Here is a 21425-nt window from a genome sequence, read left to right as displayed (position 1 = left end):
AATTAGAAAGACCACAAACACAGGAACATAAATATAGCTGGTTCCTCCACGAGTTTCCTCACACGTAGAAAATAAATGAGGAAATCTGGAAGGGCTGCGGACAGAGCATGCAGGCACACACATGGGCAGACATAGTAATTAGGGAGCAGAGAGAGGAAAAGAAACCCAAACAAGTATGAGGTCTGCAAAAATTTGAAGTTTGACCGTCTTGCTTTGCAATAATCAGAAGTTATGCACTGCTTAAATAAATGTGTATTTATACATGAATATTTTAGTATTTGCTTGCACGTGCAAACAGGCATTTAATCAGTGAACTAGATACATTGATGGCCAGTTCATAGGAGAGAGGCAATGTATAAGCACTGTCTGAAAACATGTAGTTAGGACAGTTTCTTTTAAAGAAATAAGCCTTCATCTACAGATTTTTGTCTAGGCAAACTGTGAATAAAACCCCTTTTAGTAAGGCATGTCACATTTCATTCCCTTTTCATCTCCGCATCATAAGTAGAGTTATTGCTAAAAAAAATATTAGCACTGTGTTAATGTTATAAACACAATAATATAAGAGAGTCTACTCTGCAAAAAAAAGAAAGCTTTCATTAAGAAAAAAAAAAAAGTCTATTGCAGTACAATGCAGTTAAATCGCTCTAATTACAGAGGAACTAAAAGGCTCAAAATGTATCAAATCCTGGCTAACTCAGGATATGTTTTCAGGGCTTCAAAACATCTGGCTAGGTCCATGTTTCCAGTGAGTCTGTGTGCCTTCAACCTCCCAAGTTTCTAGCTGCAAGTGGAAATATCGCAATGAACTGGCAGGGGGCTGCTCTTACGCTATTTTTAGGCTGGATTCGAGGCTTAGATGAGCTGTACAGAATTTACACTAGCATTTGAACTTTTGCGCAATGGTCCACACCAAATATCCAAAATTATTTTTGTTTCTCCAAGCACTTCTTGGAAATACAAGGGTAAGAGCACACTTTCTTCAGCTGAGTGTTCATACTTCCTCTCTCTCTTTCTCTTGGCAGAGTGAAATCTTGGGGAAGAAAGAGGTCCTGCACTTGGACAGCCCTGGGCTCAGCTGTAGAGCACGTGGAGCAGCAAGCATGAAGCCACCACTGCCCTCCAGCACATCCCAGCCCCAGGATGCATCTCCTCCATATCCGAGACTCTCTAGAGGCTTCTGTTGGACCATCCATTCCAGGTCATGTTTAGGTTTCTCCCCTTCCTCTCTTCTGCAGATGGCTAGGACAGTTGGAAACACAACGGATGGCAGGCACAGAAACACTATAAGCATAGTGTTTCTATGCTTATAGTTCCTATTTACAGGGAGTTATGAGAACTATGGATGGAGATTTACTTTTATACAAACAAAAACGGGTACGCAGCATCGCCTCCAAGCCAGAACTGTGCTAGCAGGCAGCCACATGCCTCCCTGCTAATTAGCAGGAGAGACCTTCCGTGGAGCAGCTTGCGTGTCCAGCAAGAAGCGCTGCTGCCATGTGGGCAGCCAACGCCATGCTGGCACAGGCATGCTGTGCCCCACGGCTGCTCTTACTTGGGGAGTCCTGCCCAGGATCTGGGCCCTTCCCTAAATCTCTACCTGGCCAGCCAGCAGGGTGCTGCACAGCTGTGGCAGCTGACAGCTTCTCAGGCTGACAGCCTGCCCATAAGGAACTGCACTGAGCCAACCAGAGTATTTTAGAGAAACCACCACAGAAGTTATTGTAATAACCAATTCATTAATTAGGATACTAGAGCGATTAACTTCTGACAGTGCCACTAAGCTCCAACTGCTCAGACCCCAAAACTGCATAACCCTTTTCCAGGGGGACAATAATGGAAGCTCACTTCTTCCTCTGCCGTAGCCAGAGAAAATCTCCTTCTCTTTCCCTACCATGCGACCAGGGTAGCAGTAACAGTGAAGGCTCATTCCCCCCTCTCCGTGGCTGGTGATGTAGGATATGGCCAGCAAGGGAACCTAGAGAGGGTGCTGCAAGAGCAGCCGGTGCCCGCCTGGGGCTACCTTGGGTCTCCCATCCACCTGCGAGCCGGTGGAGATGCAGCAAGAGCCCTACGGGAGGAGCTGAGGCCTCTTCTACAGCAAAAACTCTTCCCTGGGGAGGTCATCCTTCCCCTGAAGGGGAAAGGTAGGTAAATGCTGCCAGGGGGGTTCTCTGCCCTGACTGCACCCCCACGGCAGCATTCAGAGGCGTGCAGGTGGGATTACCCCTGGTCCATCCGAGGAGCAGCACTGGCCGGCTTTGGGCTGGGGGGCACGCTGCAGATGCCTTCGCTCCTCTCTGCCCTCCGTGCAGCCGGATACGCATAGGAAAACCTTGATGGACACCTTTTCCCTTCCTCCTTCTCTCGGTGAGTCCTGCTGACACAGAATGATGTAGCCCTGCATCACCACCAGCATAACAATACTGGGAGCTGGGGGCTCTCCCTCCTGTTTCGCCGGGTTTCGACCCCATTGGGCCATCCACGAGGTTGGATGGGCAGCTGCCTCAGCCCGGCTCTGCCCGCACACAGAAAAACATTCAGGACAAAGGCCGTAATCTGTTCTGCACAAGGCAAGCTGGAATTAATTAGATAAGTAAAGAGTTGGAAATAATGCATCAAATACGCCTGACAATGTCAGATTAACGGTATGAGTAAACAGTCAAATGGCAATGCTGTTCATTATCTCACTAAATGAAAAATAATCATCTTGTTGGCAAATTCTGTCTGTTAAAAATGAAGCAGCGTTAAACACTGACAGAACTTTCTAAGTTATAGCTCTTCCGCCGATATGATAAATCTTATGCAGAAGTTTGCTCGTGGAGGGATTCAGGGCAACGTTTATTTGTGTGTGGCTGCGCTATCGATAAAACTACAGATCTCTGGAGAAAGCAGTACAGCGAAAAAAAATCCATTATCATTATTGTCCTGTGACTGAGTAAATGTGCATACACTGGATGTGAATGCAGTCCACGGTACAGGAAAATGAAGGAATGAAAACCGTCTGTCTCTGGAGTTTTCTCGTTCACCGGTACCGTTTCTGTGCCTGTGCTCAGCCAGCCTGTGCTCGTTAGATCTGTCTGCTGATTACCGCTGGGTAACACGTTAACGGCAAGGAAAGAGAAGCGGAAAATAGCGAGTGGCTCTGTGCTACAGTCCTGCATGTGGCTACGGTGGAAATAGATGAGAAATAAATCCACTCTAACAGTTATTTCCTTGTTTAGTAGAGTGACATCTCCCCAAAGTCTCTCACAACCGGTATATGCACCTTTTTTTTTTTTTTGTTTTGTTTTTTTGTCATTTGAGAGGAGACACTCCCTGCACTCCCTGAAGCTATTAAGAAGAATTAGCGTTGGCTTTTGCAGGGTCTGACAGCCTGACATTCAAGGAAAAAGGGGGGGGGGGGAAAGCCATGCCGAGCCTCTGGGGTTTCCGTAAAGCAACAGGGAAAACGTGCCGGGCTGAGCCAGCCACACCTCTGGCTCCCTGTGCGTGTTCGGTGCCCTTTCCCTCCGTGCACCCGACCCTCTTAACACCCGGTTTTAGCATCCGTCCTCCTCGCTTCTCCTTCCCAACCCTTCCCAAAACTACTCCGGCGCAAGCTGGCGTGCCAGCTCGGGCACACGCAGGTTGCCGACATGTTATGGCACACGGTGCGCAGAGCCGTCCTGCCAGGTACTCGCACGCCCGGAGCCCTCCAAGTGCCACGGGGGGACACTGCCGGGGGAACTGGGGGGGCTGCGGTGCTCCTCACCTCCCCGAGCCACCCGCAGCGCCACGGGGGGCCGGGAGCGAGGCAGTGGGGTGTCTGCTGTGGGCGCTTTGCTCAGGGGCACGCTGCGATGGGGAGGGATAGGAAGGGGATGAGGAGGGCTGGGAAGGGCTGGGAAGGGCTGAGAAGGGAACGGGGAGGGATAGGAAGGGAAGAGAAGGGAAGGGAAAGGAAGCGAAGGGAAAGGAAGGGATGGGGCTGCCCGCATGCAGCACCCCCAGAGCATCCCCGGCGCCCAAGTGCTCGGCAAGTTGGAGCGGGGCAGCGGTGCTGGTGGGCAGCAGCAGCCGGGGCGAGGCGAGGAGAGGCAGGAGCAGGCAAGAGGCGGCGGCCCCCGCTCCGCCGGGCTGGGAGCCGGGCCGGGCGTCCCAACTGTTGCGGGGGGCGGCGGGGAGGTGCGGGCACGGCGGGGGCCGGGGCGCGGTTACCTTGAGGATGAGATCGGTGTGGTGCTGGTCCAGCATGTTGGCCTTGCGGAAGGAGGTGATGATCACCCTGCCGTACCTCCCCGGCGTCTGCAGGTCGGAGTAGAGCCGGTGCTTGGAGCGGTTCACCGGGAAGAGGCTGTCCACCAGGTTCCTCTCGATCTTGGCCAGGCTGTGCGTGGGGGCCAGGAGGTGCTCCACGCTCTCCTCCACCTGGTAGCGGCTGAAGCTGGCGCCCAGCAGGATGGAGATGAGCACGGGCGCCGAGGCGAAGAACACCGGGTGGCTGGCGACGAAGTGGCCGAGCCGGGAGAAGGACGTCCCCAGCCCCCTGTGCAAGACCTGCCGCAACATCCTAGTGCGGAGGGCGCGCAGGAGGGCGAGCGCCGCGCCGGGGCCCCCGCGGCTCCCCCACGGCCCCCGCAAGACCATGGGGCAGCCCCGCCGGGCGCCGCCTCCCCGCCGGCCGCGGCTGCGGGGGGCCGGGGGCCGCCGCCGCCGCCGCCGCGGGTGCGTGCGAGCGGGGCGCGGGGGCGTGCGCGGGGCGCGGGGGCGCGCCCGCCTGCCTCCTGCGCGCGCGCGCCCGCGGGCCCCCGCCCCGCCCCGCCCCGCCCTGCCCCGCCCCGCCGCCGCCGCCGCCCTCCGGGGGGAAGGCGACGGCGACGAAGGGGCCGGGGCCGGCGCCGCTCTGCCGCTCCCCCGCTCCCCGCCCCCGCCGCGGAGTTTGCGCGGGGCCGCCCGCAGACTGCTGACTAATCCCCCCGCCACCGCCAAAGCCGCCACCGCCGCCGCTGCAGGCGGGCCGGGCACCCGCAGCCCTCCGCCGAGGGGCCGCGCTCCGGGGGCCCCGCCCGCACCGGCAGCGGCACATCGCCCCGGGGGGAACCGGGCTCGGGCTGTGCGGGAGGGCTCCGCGGGGGGCGCCGCACACGCCCGTGAGAGAGGCCGGGGGGCGTCGGGCAGGGCTGCTGCCGCCGGTCCCTGTGCTTGTGCGGAGCCCAGGCGGGGGTTTCACAAGCGCCGGGAAGTTTCTCAGCCCGGCAGCCCGTTCACCTGTTGCTGCCCGGAGCGGCAGCGGCTCCCCGCGTGGGCTGCACAGAGCCTTGCGGTTCGGGGGCGCCTGGCCCCAGCTGATGTTTGGGCACGGGCGCTGCTTCGCCTCCTTGACATCGTTCCCGGCTCCTCGCTCGCAGCTGGGTCACGCAGGCTGAGTGCTAAACTCTGCCCGTGTTTCACCGCGGATCGCTCGGTGGAGCAGTGCCGAGTTGTGGCCAGCCGTGTCCCCGCTTCCCCCGATGCTGCTGGCTCGCCGTGCCCAAGGCCAGCACGCAGTCGGGAGGCTGCCCGCAGTGCCAGCCTGGCTTCCTCTTCCCCGCCGAGCCCGGGGATGCGGGTGTTTGTCGTGCCCAGATCAACCTAAGGAACACATTTCGTATGAATAAAATCAGAAGGAAGCGTCAGAGATGGAAACGGCAGCCGAGACACTGACAGCGGAGACGATTTGTCTCAAGTCTCTGCAAAGTTCAGCAGCAGACCAGGACACGGAGCCCAGGTCTCTCGTCTCCCTGCAGAGCTGTAGGCAGATGGAGCAGAGGCTGGCTTGTGTTACTGTTAGGGTGAAGCATCGGGATGTGCCTGGTGCCTTTTGTCATCAGCAACGAGCAAAGAGCTTTTGTCATTGCTACTGGCAGTGTCATTTGTGCTGGTATTTTTTTTTCTTTCCATTAAGCGATTTTTATTTTATCATTATTAAAAATGAAGGGGGCTATTAATTATTTCAGCAACCAGCCAGTGGCTGATTCGCGAGCCTTGCAGAGTACCTCAGTGAAACGGGTCTGAGGACCTGACGTTAGGCCCAGCTCTCAGCACGTTATGGTGGGGGAGCTGCAAGGAGGGGAGCAGCGGGGCCTCAGGTGCTACTCCATGACGAGCAAAGCCTGGCCGAGCAAAGTGCCACCCTCACTCGGAGGGGAAATCCCCAGCAACTGGAGTTCCTGGCAGCAGCCTGCAGGGCAGCGGCATTCACCTGCTGGGTGACACCCAGCTCTGCGTGTCTCGTGGAGGAAATGGAGGGGAGGGCAGGATTTCTATCATGTTTGTGTGCTACTCCGCTACAGCCTTGAATGGCGCTTGGCAAAACAGATAATGATGTCTCATTGCTCCAGAGTGTTTCCAAAGTGAATTAAGGCGAGAATGATGGGGAGAGATGGCCATACGATGAGGTGCAGATACTGGGAAGAGGGATAATAAGGGGGAGGACAATATGATTACGTCTTTTCAAAGTGAACGCCTCAGGGCAGCTACTTTGGGGGACAGAGTGTAAAAGGGAGATGGTGAAGACATGACTCAGAGAGATGGCATCTGTGCAGGGTTCAAGTCTGCTCTCAAGAGCAGACCTGTCCCCTGTGAAGCCCTGTTATCGCTCAGACCTGTGCAGAGACAGCCTTGACCCATGCCTGGGAGCTGTCAGGAAAGGAGAAGGCCAGACGGGTCCCGTTGGCTTAGCATGAGGCCAGGCTCTCACTGCTGGGGCTGAAAGGCTTGGGTAGGCTCCCCACAGCCTAGGCCACAGGGCTTTAGGTCTTTGCAAGCACCAGGAGGATGCTTTGAACAGCCAGGAACGAGCATCTGCTCCAATCTTGTCACAATAGCAAATTTTTAAAATGAACACAAGAGGAAGAAGTTGGCAAGGCTTTCTTTAAAATAACCCCTTCCTCCTACCTCCCCAAAAGGGGTCCTGTAAAAGCAAAAGCTGAGAAGCGAGGGAGGGGGAGGGTTTCTGGTGAGTGACTTCAGACGAGTGAAGAGGGCCTAGGGGAAAGGAAAGGTGGCAGGAGCATCTGGGATGGCTGTGGGAGGTATGCAGAAAATCAGGATTTTGCGTTGTTTAGTTAGGCATGAGGAACCAGAGAAGATATTTTAGGAGCGTCTGCATGGGCTTTAGTGCTGTGAACGGGGAATGATTTTTGCAAGAGAGCACTGAGCAACTTGTGATGCAGGTTCCAGCTGGAGTTTGGAGAGAATGAGGTTACCCACAGTGAGGAGATGGGTAGCAAAGACTTTTTTTGTTTTTGGAAAGGAACTATAAAAAGACTTCCAAGGAGAGTTTAATAATTATGGCCAGATTCTTAAGGAATGAAAACATTTTTCACTGAAGTTCTTTGTGTTAAGTTCATTCGTACCTGCTGAAAGCCTGGCTGGTGATGTGCAAAGCCGGTCTGCTTTGTGCCGAGGGATCAAAGTAACATGTGGCTGGGGAAAGCAGTAGTTGTCATTGCATCACCCAACCGTGCTCGGCTCTGTATTGCTTGGCCTTAGGCCTGGGACCTGGGCCAATGCCAATTAAGTTGGTGAGGGCACAGACAAGGTTAATGATAAAGTTAATCTCCCAGTGCTGATTTGTGAGAGAACCTCAGAACTGGTAGCTTGAGTTTGCAGTGAACAGAAGAGCGGAGCAGAAGCTCTCCTCGTTTCCAAGCTGGGCCCCATTGCAATTAGGAGGATTATCCAAAAGAATCGATCTTTGCACTGATAAATGCACTTCTACCGCAAAGATAGTGATTTGCTTATACCAAACAGGGCATTACAGAAGCAGCCATGGGAAATCATAAATTGGTGTTAGTGCAATTAATAGTTTACATTTAATCACATCAACCTGTACCATGACTTGCCTACAGCTGCAAGGAGGCAGCAAGGGAGAGCCCTGGACTGGGAGACAAGGTGATTTTTAAACCCTGCAACCAGAGAAAGACAAAATGATCACATCAGAATTTTTGGCATGCGTGTTCCCCCTCAGAACAAGTTCGAGGGGGCCATCCAGACAATGGCTGCCTTGTTAACCCAACGTACAAACAACAAAACCAAGGGGTGGCCACGCATTTTGCCCCCTGCACCCACGGATTTCATTGCCAGGATTCAAGATGGCTGATCTCTTGCCTTCTGAAACAGGCTACTGCCAAAATCAGCCCTGCTGAAATTCTTCCTTTTGCGTTCGTGAGCCCCTAGTGTTCGCCAAACGGAAGGGAAAAAGGTGAAGATGAAGTACAGCTATGGCTGTACATGCCCTTTGCATTGCACTCCCCAGTGCCCTGATGTTCTGCCACCCGTGACAGGGCGTACCTGTGCTAACTGGGCTTGCTAATGCAGATCCTGGGAGAGAAGTCACAGGAACTGGGAGATCTTTTTGCATCAGCTAAAAGGAAAGAGATCCACCCTCCTGGTGCTGCATGACAACATCTCCTTTTTGCAGCCTGTCCTGTAGAATGCAAATAGGTAAATGCTCTTTGCTGGCCTGTTCCTCCTACTAGACACGGAGACATATAAAAAGAATGTAAATCACCAAGAAATACTTTGACAGCTGGCACCTGATTCTTTCCCGAGTGCCCTGATGGTCACTCTTCGGCAGCTCTTTGCTGATTCATGAAGACTGCTAAGAGAAAGCGTGTGTGACTTATCTTTTATAGACAGCAATAAAAGAGGGAAGTGCCCTGTGTGGCTGGAACTGCAGTTCTGTGGTCTGTCTCTGAGATGCTCCATTAGCCTGCTGCTGGCAGTGATGACGCAAAAATTGGAGATTCCCGGTTGTACCATTAGCATGAACGGACTGAAAAGCACAAACGGGAATGTCACAGGGAGCCTGTGCTTTTTCTTTGCTTGTACAAAAACTCAGTAGAGGGGAAGGATGATTCTGTTCCCTCGCACGTTGGCGCAGGCTGCACAAAAACACAGCTCTGCTTTTGTTAGGATTCTCCCATATTCTGTTAGATCTAGACTCACTTCTTAAGCTGAAGCCTTTGGATTGTCATTCTCTGGCTATATTTTCGGCCAGGCTCTCTGATTTTTGTGAATGACCAGATTGTTAATCGTGGCCTCTCACCTGTTTATTTTAAAACAGTGACTGCTGACGCCTCTCTCAGCATTGCCTTTGGCCTTAAGGAACGGTCTTTGCTTCTCTGTAAACAATAATGGCCTGGAAAAAAAGTCCTTCATTGCAGTGAGGTGGATTAAGTTCTTATTTTCAAATGCAGTCTAAATGGTCCTGATGTACTGCAATGTAACAGCTAATATAAGCAGACGAGTCAATTTACAGCTTTCATACTACATTTTAAGAAACAAAAGAAGCAGACAAGACAGCACAATAAATCTGCCTAGTGTCCTAGCCTGGTTGATGTTAATTGAACGCAGTTGTATCAGATAACTGGATGACGCAGTTTCCTAAAAATAGGGAATGCACCTATTTTGTCAAGAGTATAAATTTGTCCAAGGAAGTACAGGACAGACTTAAACAAGATATCAGTTAGGATAAAAGTCTGTGAACCAATGAAAGAGCATAGATGTTTATGTACTATCCTGCATATGAAATACAAAGTTCATATTAGAATAACCCTGATGATACCAGAAAACCAATTATATTATGCCGGATTCAAGGGACTGACAAAAAAAAAAAAAAGAAAAAAAGAAGAAGTATCATTTATGAATAAAATTTCCAGGAAAGTAGGAATTTAAAATTTAATCATCACAGTTAAGTGTGTAAAATTACGGCTTCTTTGCTTTAACAGTAAAAGCACTGCTTTAAGAGACAAGTTTTAGTGTAAAACAAAACATTAGCTAGGAGTTTAGTAAATATGTCTGGAGACACTGCAATTTTGGCAGAGTGTATCTCCTAGAGTAGTGTGAATGTTTCTTTTCTGTTTATGTGTCTTCACATAAAACTGGGCAAAACAAGTAGGTTGCAAGTGAAAGCAAAAGAAAACACATGGAGCTATTGAAATAGGATAGTATTTGATTTCAAATTCAGGAATAAATGTATACATGTACACACATGTATATATACATGTATGCAAACGTGCATATACACCATATATATATGGCATATATGTAGGTGCTTGTTTACTTGTTATACTATGTATATTTAAATACAAATGTATATATATTTACACACTGGCTGAAGTGAAAGCAAGGGACATTTAAGTCATACGCTAGCCAAGCTTTTTAACAGCAGTGTCTTTCTAATAGCAATGCAGAGTACTAGGGTCACCTAAGAAGGGTGTAGACTTTTCCATTGCAGGATTTTAAAGGCAAGCTGGATAAAGTTGTAAGGTGGAACATAAGCATTGCTAATCCCACCTTGGGGTAGAAGAATGGAATAGGTGTGCTTGTGATGTGTCTGTCAGCCAGCACTATTTTCTGTGACTCCGGGATATAGCTGAAGAGTGGGTTGGATGTCTCACACACCTTTGATGAAGTATAATGTAAGAAAAATGGTCTGTGATTTGTGGATGCAGAAACACTTATTACCAAGATGGAGGACAGCTCTGTAGCTCACCTACAGCAACAGAAAACATGGGCTTGTTGGTAGTCCCTGGCACAGCAGCCAAGCTGTAAAGGCAGGGCTGGTCACCCAATTTCTCCTCCTCCTTACTGCTTCGCATTCTGACATCTATCCCCTTTATAGCCTTTGGCTAGGCTTTGTGTCTCTAAAGCTGTTAGTAAAGAGAATTATCTAAATATAAATTACAGATGTACAGCTTTGGGACAGCACACTCTGACTCAGAATTTTCTTCATACTGCTCTGTCACGTTCTTCCACCTGCATTTAGATTGCATATTGAGTCATATTGACAGTGTTGCTGGCTCTAAAGTAAGAGACCTTCAGTAAAGGACATTTAAAAACATCTCTTATATTTTTCCCCAGCCTTTCAGAGTGTGTGTATGAACTGGTATCAGGTTGACTAGATTTTAGACTATCACAGAGTTTTTGCATCATTTACAGGAGCAGCAGCGACTGTTGGTGGAAGTATGGACCAAGGACTGAAAGCTCCAGGAATCAGGTTCTACCACTTCTCACTGTCAATCTCCCCATGCCTTGGTTTCTTTCAAATCAGGATGAGAAAAGCTGCCTCTCACAGGGAGTGGAGTGAGCGTAATTAGTGATTTAAGAGCATCTAGGAAATACAACGTGATACAGCAATGTTGAGTTGTATTCATTCAGACCAGAGAAGCCTTATTCATAAAATCATTCTTAATGTTCCCTTTGTTATGCTTTATCAATTGTTATTAAGTGCTAAAATGAGCCAAGTAATACAATGAAAATAAAGAAGTGAGTTTTAATTACTCTGTCCTCAGCCCATTTCCAGCTTCCCATGAAAACATGGATCTCTTATGACCGCTGTCACAGCCCTGCCCCAGCTCTTCTTTCTCAACGTATGCCAGGCAATTGTACCAGGTACATGGTTATAAGAGTTTGGATGTGCCTCCGTGCTGTTTCTCTGATGTGCCTTGAGCTGCTACTGTCCTTTCTGTCTGTCACAAAGATGTCGTTCCCTTGCACTGCTCTAAGTGCTTGTGAATGAAGTCAGGGACTGCCTACAGCCAGGAGAACATAGAGGAAAAGCAATTAGGGTTTTTAAGGAGCAAAGCAAACAAGCAAAACAAAATAGCCTCATTGTTTTAAAGCAGGGGAGTGCCATTCACACAGCTCTTATATTAAATGTGATCACTAAAAATGTATCACAGCCCTTAAACAGTGCTTAAAAATGTCATTACTTGCTTACTCTGTGTTGCCGTGTGGACAGCATGCAGGGCAGTAGCTGAAGATTTCTGGGCACTGCGTTAGGGTAAGACAACAGTCTGTCTGGCTTTCTTTTTAAGCAATAACGAGCTCCCTTGACAAAAAAAGGAATGCACAGTACTGAAAGAAACCCATTGCAGTAAGTCACAGGTGTACATCTCGTGAACAGGTGAAATGCACGGAGCATTTGACGGAGAGCACTTACTGTTATGGAGCACATTTTCAGTGCAGAAGCCTTAGACATTTAAGCAGGCGGGTATGCAAAGTAAAGGAAACAGCTTCCTATTTCTCTTACATGCTCTCAGAGGAGTGGCTTGATTTTCTGATTGTTCCTGATGTTCCTGAGATAAAAACAGAAGCAGGGAGTTCTCCGACTGTAAGACATACATTTGATCTTTACCGGGGTTTTGGTTGTGCTTTCTATGAAAGCTGCATTCCAAACAGCACTTTCCACCCATGAATACGAAATTATATTATTACTGTGAATGTAACGTGCTATTTCACATTTTAATCAAGGAGTTGGTGGTCTACCCGGTTAAGTGCCCATCAGCACTGGATGACACAATTAAAACACAGTGTCAAAATGTAATTTTCTAAGGCATATGTTTAAAATGGCACATGTGCCTATTTTTAGATCAAAAAACCCTTATCAATCCGTACACTGGCTTTCCTAGCAAATACGAACGTGCAGACCATGGCAGTATGAATCATCAGCTTGCCTCTGATCAGAATTCAGGGTATGTTCTGGTTTGTGTATAATACTAATTGAGTTTGGCTTTGCACCTGAAAGCACACACTTTATTTTGACTGCATGGGAATATCATATGAGGAAAGACTGCTTTATATTTCAATGGAATTTACTGTAAGTTTTGAGGAAATTATTAAGATTATTATTATTATTATTTTTCTTTCAAGGCTGCTGCAAGCATGCATTTTGGTTCATGGGAGATGAATGTTATTCCTAATACTAAAAACAGTATTTCATTATTCTGTAATATTTGTGTCATCGTAGTACTTAGAGCCTCCTCTTGCTGTTCCTGTAAAGTTCTTCCAAATTCACTAAATCATAATAATCTCAAAAGTCACTATTTGCACATGCTTAGCAGATGGTTCCTAGGAGATGGCTGCTAAAACCATGCTGCATTTAGCATGCTCAGTTTGGGGCTTTGCAATTGCTTTTTTTGGAAGCCAGGGGCTGCTCTGGTCCCTGGCAATTCTGCTAAGTTCAGGGAGATTGTTTTCCCACATATATTTTTATGCATCCTCCGATGATATGGAAGGTGAATTAGTCTGGCTGGAATGGAGAGGAACAGGGGTGCATGGAAATATAGAAATTTTAGGGAGCTGATGGGGAATAATGGTGCAGAGGGGAACTGGGACCAGCAGGTGGGATATATCAGTAAGAGAGTGAATCCCAGGCTTGGGGAGCACATTGCTAACAGGAAAATGAACAGAGAGATGTGTCTGTAACCACCAACAGGCTTTCCCCTTCTCCCGTCTTGCATTTCTGGGTCTCCTCTGCTGCCAGAGAAGAGTAGCAACAATCACAGCAAAGGGAGTATTTCATCCTCCCTTGGAGTTTCCCTCTTAGCTAGCAAAGTCCATATATTAGGAGTTCAGATCTGCCAATGGTCCCTCTGAGACAATACTGTACATGGGAATTCACATGGGGAATGGGAAGCCATCTGCTTTAACACCACTCCCTTCCAGTATTTATATACAGATGTATGTTTAAAAACATTCAGGTTGCAGAGTCAAGCACTGAAGCGTTCAGAAACACCTAATTGGAGATGTCGATACGACCTTAATTTGGCCTTAGTGTGCACACACATTGTACTTGCATGGTTACACATTTGCTTCTTTTTAGGATTGACCCCTTCCATATCAGGTGTCCAGGATCAATGGAAGTCACAGAAAGAGTTGCATGTGGAATGAGTCTGTTCCCTTGAGGCTAGACCCCGTGTCATTTGCTGTAGATGATGGAAGGAAGCTGTGACTGAGCAAAGCAGAAGCTATCAGAAAAAGAAGAGGAGGGATTCGTGAGTTACGTAGCTGTCTATCCTCTCGCAAATTAGATTTTGTCCTTGCCTTTTCCTGCGATGTCTGACTGCCTGGGGACTCTGACACTTGAGAGCTGGGAAGCACAATTTTGTCTGGGTGAAAATACAGGAGGAAAGTGCTTGACTGGGGAAGAGCTGAAGTAGAGTGGGTGAACTCAGCCTTGGCTCTTGAAATTTGTTAGCTGTCATCTTGTCAGGGCAGGGAGAGCCTCTAAGTGAAAGAGAAAATGAAGATAAGTAATGCTAATCCCTGGGTCGCTGATCTGTAGTCAGAGGTCCAGGAGGCTCAGAATGGCCTGGACAAAGGTGAAACCGGCTGAAGCGTGAGGGGGGAAGAACGGGGGCAGGATGTGAAGAGTAGCCAGGGTTTGGCACAATCAAGCTTACAGATGTGAGGAAAAAGGTAATTAGAAAGGGAAGCCTTCAGCAAGGTGGAATTTGGGGTCAAGGGAGATTGCTTAACTTCACTGTCTCATGGTAAAGCTTCATCATTTCTTCTCATTTACCACTGCTGAAGCTCTGCTGCTTTTAGCAGTCATTGGGGATGCCACCAGCCCGTCAATGCATCAGCAGCCGAAGGCTGTAAACACAGAGGATTACCTGGAAAAAAAAGTCGATTAATTCTTGTAAAGAAAACAGGGCCTGCCATTTACACTGCCGGCAATGTTGTGGATTTCCCTCACCTGAAGTTCCTGGAAAAAAACCCGCAGAGAAAATCACTGGTGCAGGAACCATGACTGCAGCCACTCCTGAGTGGCATCCCCACTTACGCATGGCTCTTGCCAGCCGTCGAAGTCCGACACCGACACACAAAACGTTACTGCATCCCAATTTTGCCGTAAAGCTCTTATCAAATCACGCGTTTCCTCCCCTTCCTCCTTCTCCTTCATTCCGGCCTCAGTTTCCCTCTGCTCCCTCCCCCTGCAGCCCTCCCTGTGGCTCACACCACCACCCAGAGCCACGCAGGGCGGGGAGATACAGGCGACAAGCCCCAAATAAAACAAAACACAAAGGTCTCGGGGAAGGAAGGAAGGAAGGAAGGAAGGAAAGGAGGCCGGGGGCAGCCCCGGGCCCGCGGGGGCGGCCGGGCAGAGGCGGCCACGGGGCGGCGGTGTTGTGCAGCGCTCCGGGGCCGGGGCCATGAGGGGCCAGGGCCGGGCCCCGCGGAGGGGCCGCGCCGCCATTTCGCGGCCGAGGGGCTGGGTGGCGACCCCGGCCGGGCCCGTCCCAGCCCGGGGTCCCCCCTGTGTGCCCGCTGAGGGGGGCAGACGGCACGGTGTCTCGGGTGTCCCTGTGGGAGAAGGGGTGGAAAGCCGTGTGGGTCGGCCACTTCAGCTCCCGAGTTGGAAAAGCGGCTGGAGGTGCTGAGTTCGGCTGCCTCAGGCGCGGGGGTGTTACCCAGCCAGCGTATCGAAGTGTTTTTGCCCGAGAGAAATGGCCGGGCTGGATTTATTTATTTATGTATTTCCCCCCACACACCTCGCAGGTGTAGAGGCGGGTGCAGTTGCAGAGCAGGAAGGCAAATCCCGAGCCACGGGAAAGCAGGGCAGAAGGCTGAAGCAGCATGGGGATGGCTCTGGTGCAGCACCGAGGTGTAGGAAGTGGAAGCATTTCTGAACAGCAGCAGCAGCAGCAGCAGACGAGTGTCTCTGAGCAAGTGTCAGAGTGTCTTGGCAACAGTACAAGATGTCTGCAACTTTCCTTCACTTCTGCAGAAAACACGTCATGTAGGCAGTGCAGTGGTGCGTGAACGCAGCAGTGGAGGCTTGGTTTCGAGATTTTTGCATCAAGAGCAAAGGCTTGTTTGGTCGGTGTAGGGAGACTGAAAATTTTGTGACAGAGGCTATGGCATTTCTCGCTCTGACCATTAATTGGTTGTTACAAATCTGCAGTGCAGTCATGGTGTTTTTTTTTTAAATTTTTTTTTTTTTTTTTTTTTTTTTTTAGCTCCTCTCCTTCAAATTATTTATTCTAATAGCAATATTAGTTTTAACTGGTGTAGAAAATGAACTAGTTTCTTTGGTAACCAAGTCAGTTAAACACCCACACAAAGTTAGAATGTGTTAGGTGCAGACATTTTCCCTTTTGGAAAAAGATGTGGGTTTTGAAAACCTCAGCAGTAGGGCAGCAGTATATGTTCTCAGGGAGTCGTTCCAGAAAAAGTTCCGTGTACCATATGCAGATTTATATCTAAGTCCTGATCTTTTGTTTATACACACATATGGAACTTGAATATATTACCTATAAATTGATTTCTCCACTGACTTCACGATTATATACTTCTTTCTCTTCACAGTATTTCATCCATTCCACTTTCCCCCTTACTCTTCCCCATTTGTAGGGAATAGGTGGCTGTGAAACAGCATGCAGTGGGAATACAGCACAGGCGAATAAGCTTGCAAATACATGCTGCATTACTTCCCACTTTATGTGGTGCAGGTAAAAATGTGAACTGTTGCTTTGCCCCCCGAAATTGTAGAGGTGAACCACAATGGCTTTTGTAGATAGCTTCCTTTTAGGGATTTAAATATAAATGTGGCCTTCGTGTTCTTGGTAGTTTTTTGAAAGCAGATAGGTACATCCAGGATTAAAATTAATTTGTGAATATGAATTGTAAGAATATGTCTAATAATCCCTGTCATATTGTCTTGATCACAATGAGTAGTTTAGTCTATAGCAGAAGCATAAGCTTGGAGACTTTTATTGCACTTTCTCTAGAGAGACAATAAATCTCCCCAAATTAAAATGTACATTTTTAAACATACTTGTTCCCGTGTATGAGGCAGGATTGTACTAGTACCTGAGAACTGACAGGTAGTCATAAACAGAGGCTGCGCCTGACAAGGCCATTTCATTGTTCTTGTCTGAATGAGGTATTAAAATGGAAACAAACAATGAAGAGTGAATTGGAAGGTTTTACATTCTTTGTTTTCCTGTACTGAATCATCTGTCATAAAACAGAAAAGTAGGTATGTTTTTAGGTAAATATGTTTTTATGCTAATGCTATGACTTCTAATTGCAGTTCTTCTAGAGTGGGAAAAGCCTGACACAAATACAGAGAGCACCTGAAAGTACTCTTATGCAGTACTTGTTATTTCATAACACCCGTTCCTGCACTACAACAAAGTACATAACACACTGTGCAATTCTGCACTAGAGAGCTTGAAAGGATGCATTTCCTACTTTACTGGAGACTGATGAAGATAAAACTGAGTGATAATGTAATAAACACTTTTTATAGTACTGCATAGTTAAAAAATAATCCATTATGAATAAAAGGTAATGAAAACATTAGTTGGAAGAAAAGCTTGACTTGAAGAAAACAGAAACATATTGCTTACTCTCCTCTGGGTCACTTATGTCATCCTATGGCCACACCACTTTCTTAAGCCTGCAGGGAACATTTCCCTCCAGGCTTCTGCACATTCTGCTGTCTCCTCCTGGTGCCAGACACACTGTTTCCTGCAGCATCTTTCTCAGGCGCTTCCCGTCTCTCATTGCCATAGAGACAGTGTGTGCCTATTAGAGACAACTGCAGAGATGTGCTCACTCGAAACCAGGGATGGCTGGAGAAGGCAGACCACGAGCAGACCCGTAGGCTTCAGGTGCTGGGGAGAGGATTTTGTGGCAAAGTCCTGAACTGCATCGTTGTTTCAGTACAGAAAAGCAACAGGCTTCAGGAATCCCTCAGCAGGCAAAACGACCTCGTGAAGTGCAACCGAAAAGCTTAGGAAACCCATTCCAATGCTCTGGGAACTATATCTGAACCATGTCCTGTTAAGAGACTATTAAGAGCAAAAATAACTATTTGTATTAAAGATGACGCACAGCATGATTTCATATTTTTAGTAATAACCAAAGTGCTGTACATAGCAGGAAGCTAGGGCTTTTTAGGGACGAGCTAAGCAAGGACTCAGGACAGCCTTAATTCCTCCATCTGACCCACGGCTTCTGTGTGGTCCTGACCAAATTGTCTCCCTCAGTTTCTTCTCCTCATCTTACTGGTATTACTTTCTTTTTCCCCTTTGTAGGCCAAGTAGGATCCTATGGCCACCGTCCCGGCTGATCTCCATGTGCATACACACTGTGCAGTCACTTTCACGTTTGCTTCAGAAAAGGCCTATGAGCCTTGAAGCAAGCTTGAGCAGCCGTGGTGAGCAGCCGTGTATGGAGAGACAGGCTCCACGCAAGGTGCCTCAAAGCACAGCCCATCATGAAGTATCTTAAATCCTCATATGCAGTGACAGACCGTGTGTAAGCCTCTGCTTAGACCCAAACTTGAGCTAGCACAGCTACTGTAGTTGGGGTGTATATTGTTAGTCACATGGTGAGGAGCAGCTATAGGGTAGAACATTGCTGAGCTGGTCGATGCCTTCTGTGCTTGCAGGTAAGGAGCAGCGGGGAAGAAGTGGGTAGCAGAGTAAATCATGCCCCCACTTTCCCCACCTGGCCACTGTACTGGGGGAACTGGGGTGGCACACTGCATCAGGAGCAGACCCAGGGCACGCAGCACCCCTACGTGCAGGTGCCTGGTTCCAGGACCTGCGGCCCTGTGCTGGCCAAGATGGTGTCAAGATGAAGCCTGAGTCTCAGTGGGGCCAATTAGCTTCGGTACAGCAACACGTAGCCAAATGAGCCGCAGCTCTGCAGCCACCTTACTGGGTAGTCTGCCTGGGTCAATCTGTTGTGGTAAAGCCACGAGGACAAGGGATGTAGCTGCCAGGAAGGAGTTGAGGTACAAAGGTGGTATCCATCATTGCTGTTGTTTCTGTAATGATAGCTAAAAATAGCAAAGGCCAGCATTTACAGATACAGTTTCTTATAGATATTGCAGCTCTTTTAGCTCCAGTTTTTAACTCTTTTTTACTTCAGTTAACTCCATTTTCCCACTCTTTCTGCTTTTCTGTCTTTGTACGATGCACATCTTAGTCCACAGCAGCCCTCAAAAATGTGTGTAAGAATATGTTAGCATGTTGGGCTGCAGTAAACACTATTATGTGAAGAGAAAACAGCTTGCAAGAAAACTTAGTGTAAACTCTATAGAGAAGCACAACCAAGCCTATGCCTGTAAGGTGAATGAGCACATAAAATACCCAGGGATGACTGGAGAAGGAAGAACATGCTCAAAGAAGGAGGTGATGGGGCATTATTCCCCAACTTTTCTGCTCCAAGCCCACTGTTGTGAATTAACAACTGAAACCCTTTATACTTCCCTCATTTAGGGAGGCCCCAGTGTGAGCATTTATAACTTCAGGGTTTGTGTTCATGTGCTTACATTTGTGTATTTACTCAAGACACAGCTGACGTTCCCACCTGGCACGAAGGTGAGGGAGGATGTGGTCACCTGCAGCGTGTGTAAGCCCTTCTGCACATTTAGTGCCTGGGTCAGGCTTGGGCTTCCTCTTATTTGGAGTCTTGCAGCATTTAGCTTGCCAAACAACACCAGCTCCAAAGTAAAAGCGTCTAATGTAGCAAAGGCTGTGTAAGAGCTTTATGGTGCTTTCATCAAAACTTGGGTTAAGCTCATAATAATGGCCGTCATGTGCTGCAAATACATTAACACACTTCTTGGAGACGGAGCCTGCTTCCATTATGCTGGTTCCTGTGGCACACAGAAATTATTGCCTACCAGAGAAGTGTTAAGTGAAATGTCGCCAGGGGATTATCACCTCCCTTTCCCGCATGGCTTCGCTGAACTGAGCAGGAGAAGAGGAGCTCCCGCCACCCTGCTAGGAAGCCTTGAGGAGGATTCCTGCCTTGTTCTTTGCTTTAAATGTATTTTATTTTATTATATTTTCAATAAAGAAGGAAGAACCATTGTTTTGCTCCATGTTTATTTCTGCTGTTCTCATTCTCAACACTTCTAGCTGCCTTTGGAAAGCCTTGGGAGCTTTCATGCTGCCATGGCCCTCCGTCTCCCCCTTCCCCTGCATGCTCCAAACACATTTCCAGCAGAGGCTCGCTGTATGTACATTGCTTGCAACAACCAACTATAGTGTTATCGCTCAAATTTTTTGAGTTAATCGTATTCCTCATCTGGCTTTTTGCTGCCAGCACCAGCCAAGGTTTCTTGACCCTTCTGCCTGGTCACTCTCACCTCCCCTGAGACTAATGTGCTGTGCTGTGAACTCTGCTCATTATTCACTGTGATCGTTGCCTAATGGTGACTTATGCAAACCGGTGTCACCTCAGAAGAGGCGTGCGTACTCCTCAGCTTGTGTACGCACACAGCTGATGGCAAGCTGCTGTTTTATGGTGTTAGGTGGTTGTGTCCTGGAGTGTATTTCGGCTGTGTAATGCTGTAAGTAGCAGGGGATCATAAGACATTTTCTATAGCAAATATAACACCTGGGAGAAAGATGCACAGATTTATGCAGAGATAGATTAAAACCTAATTGTGGTGCAGTGCTGATGCCAGTTTAAAAGGTTAAACATTTAAAATAACATTTGAGGCTTGTAAGCTTCTGTCATAGCAATACTGTCTTGGACAAGCTGAAGGTCTCGCCTCCTCTTTATTTTGCATTTTCCCACATGCTCCTAAGCAAAGAGGGCACCTGATGTACAGGAGCAAAGGGGCAGCCCCTGCACAGGAGATCAGGGTATGAGCAGACACTGCCTGGGGCTGGGAAGAGGCTGCCAAAGGGCACAGTGGCAGAGAGCTTCTGAGGGCTGCAGGGCACTGTGCCATGCATGCCTGCCAGGTAGGGTCCCTCTTCTGGCCCTGGCAAAGTGTTGTTTAAGCTCTGTGAGGGAAATAAAGATCATAAGCAGGCAAATAGATGCGAGGGAGCAGAGAAAAGGAGGTGGGGAAAGCAGGGATGACACCATTTCCCACTGTAGCATGTACGTATCGCAGGGTCCATTTAATTGCAGCTGTCCTCCTCCCTGTCTTTACCCTGCCGTCCCCTCTCCAGACAACTTGTGAGGGAACTGGAGTGAGGCAAGGGAGATGCTCTGGGAGTGAACTGAATGTAAAGAAGTGTGTGGAGCAGAACACGAGAGCTTGGGAAGAGGCACCAGATGCAGGGACACAGACAAGCAGATGTCCTGAGCTGGGTCAGTGGCTGAAGGTGACTTTTGAGTAAGCACCATTAATCCTCAGTCAAGAACCTTTTCAAAAGTGTAGCCAGGCTTCCCCTATTGAGAGAAATTAGGGTTGTTAAGTTGTTGGTGGGGGCTGCAGAAAAAGTCCTTGTCACAGAGATGACAAGGAGATGTATGGGACCCACGTTACTGAAGGCACAGTTGAGGAGTTTGAACTGGGCATCCTAAACACGGAGGAGATGCCTGCTCGGCTGGTTGCACAGCCAACACCGAGACAGCTTTGGCCTCCTGTAAGGCCTCCTGTGAGAGACTTCATTTTCTGTGACTCAGCTTCCATACCTGCTCACAAACAGCAGCGTGTGCATCAGTGCCATGGGAGTTGGTGCATCAGTGCTGCTAAATTGCTGAGAGCTCTTCGGAGGGACAGTGCTATGAAAAACATTTTAGTCAAAATATCTTTGTAAAAACGCTTAGCTTGGTGCCTTACCAAGAATAGTTTGTCCTTTTTTTTTTTTTTTTTTTTTTTTTTTTTTTTTTTTTTAAATAAATTCAGA

The 21425-nt window shown here is 48.4% G+C and overlaps 1 protein-coding gene and 1 long non-coding RNA gene across 3 annotated transcripts in view; both read right to left on the bottom strand.

Annotated features, from left to right (window-relative positions):
- PTCHD1 (patched domain containing 1) overlaps window positions 1–4743 on the bottom strand; it is a 36559-nt gene extending 31816 nt beyond the window's left edge. The window contains exon 1 of one of the 2 annotated variants that reach the window (XM_027449064.3): window positions 4201–4743. In XM_027449064.3, the coding sequence (XP_027304865.1) occupies window positions 4201–4629 (429 nt within the window). In that variant the 5' untranslated portion in view covers window positions 4630–4743. The remainder of the gene's footprint in view (window positions 1–4200) is intronic. The other variant, XM_038168586.2, reaches the window with a different exon arrangement.
- Window positions 4744–11421: 6678 nt separating this feature from the next.
- On the bottom strand, window positions 11422–12416 carry LOC139999366 (uncharacterized). The gene is made up of 3 exons (XR_011804760.1): window positions 11972–12416; window positions 11750–11860; window positions 11422–11561 (listed from the first exon to the last, which is right to left on the bottom strand). It is a non-coding gene; the product is annotated as an uncharacterized lncRNA (long non-coding RNA).
- Window positions 12417–21425: the final 9009 nt, after the last annotated feature.

This window comes from Anas platyrhynchos, chromosome 1 (assembly GCF_047663525.1).
Source record: "Anas platyrhynchos isolate ZD024472 breed Pekin duck chromosome 1, IASCAAS_PekinDuck_T2T, whole genome shotgun sequence".
In the NCBI taxonomy this organism is placed as follows: Eukaryota; Metazoa; Chordata; class Aves; order Anseriformes; family Anatidae; genus Anas; species Anas platyrhynchos.
This window is presented reverse-complemented; position numbering and strand designations above follow the sequence as displayed.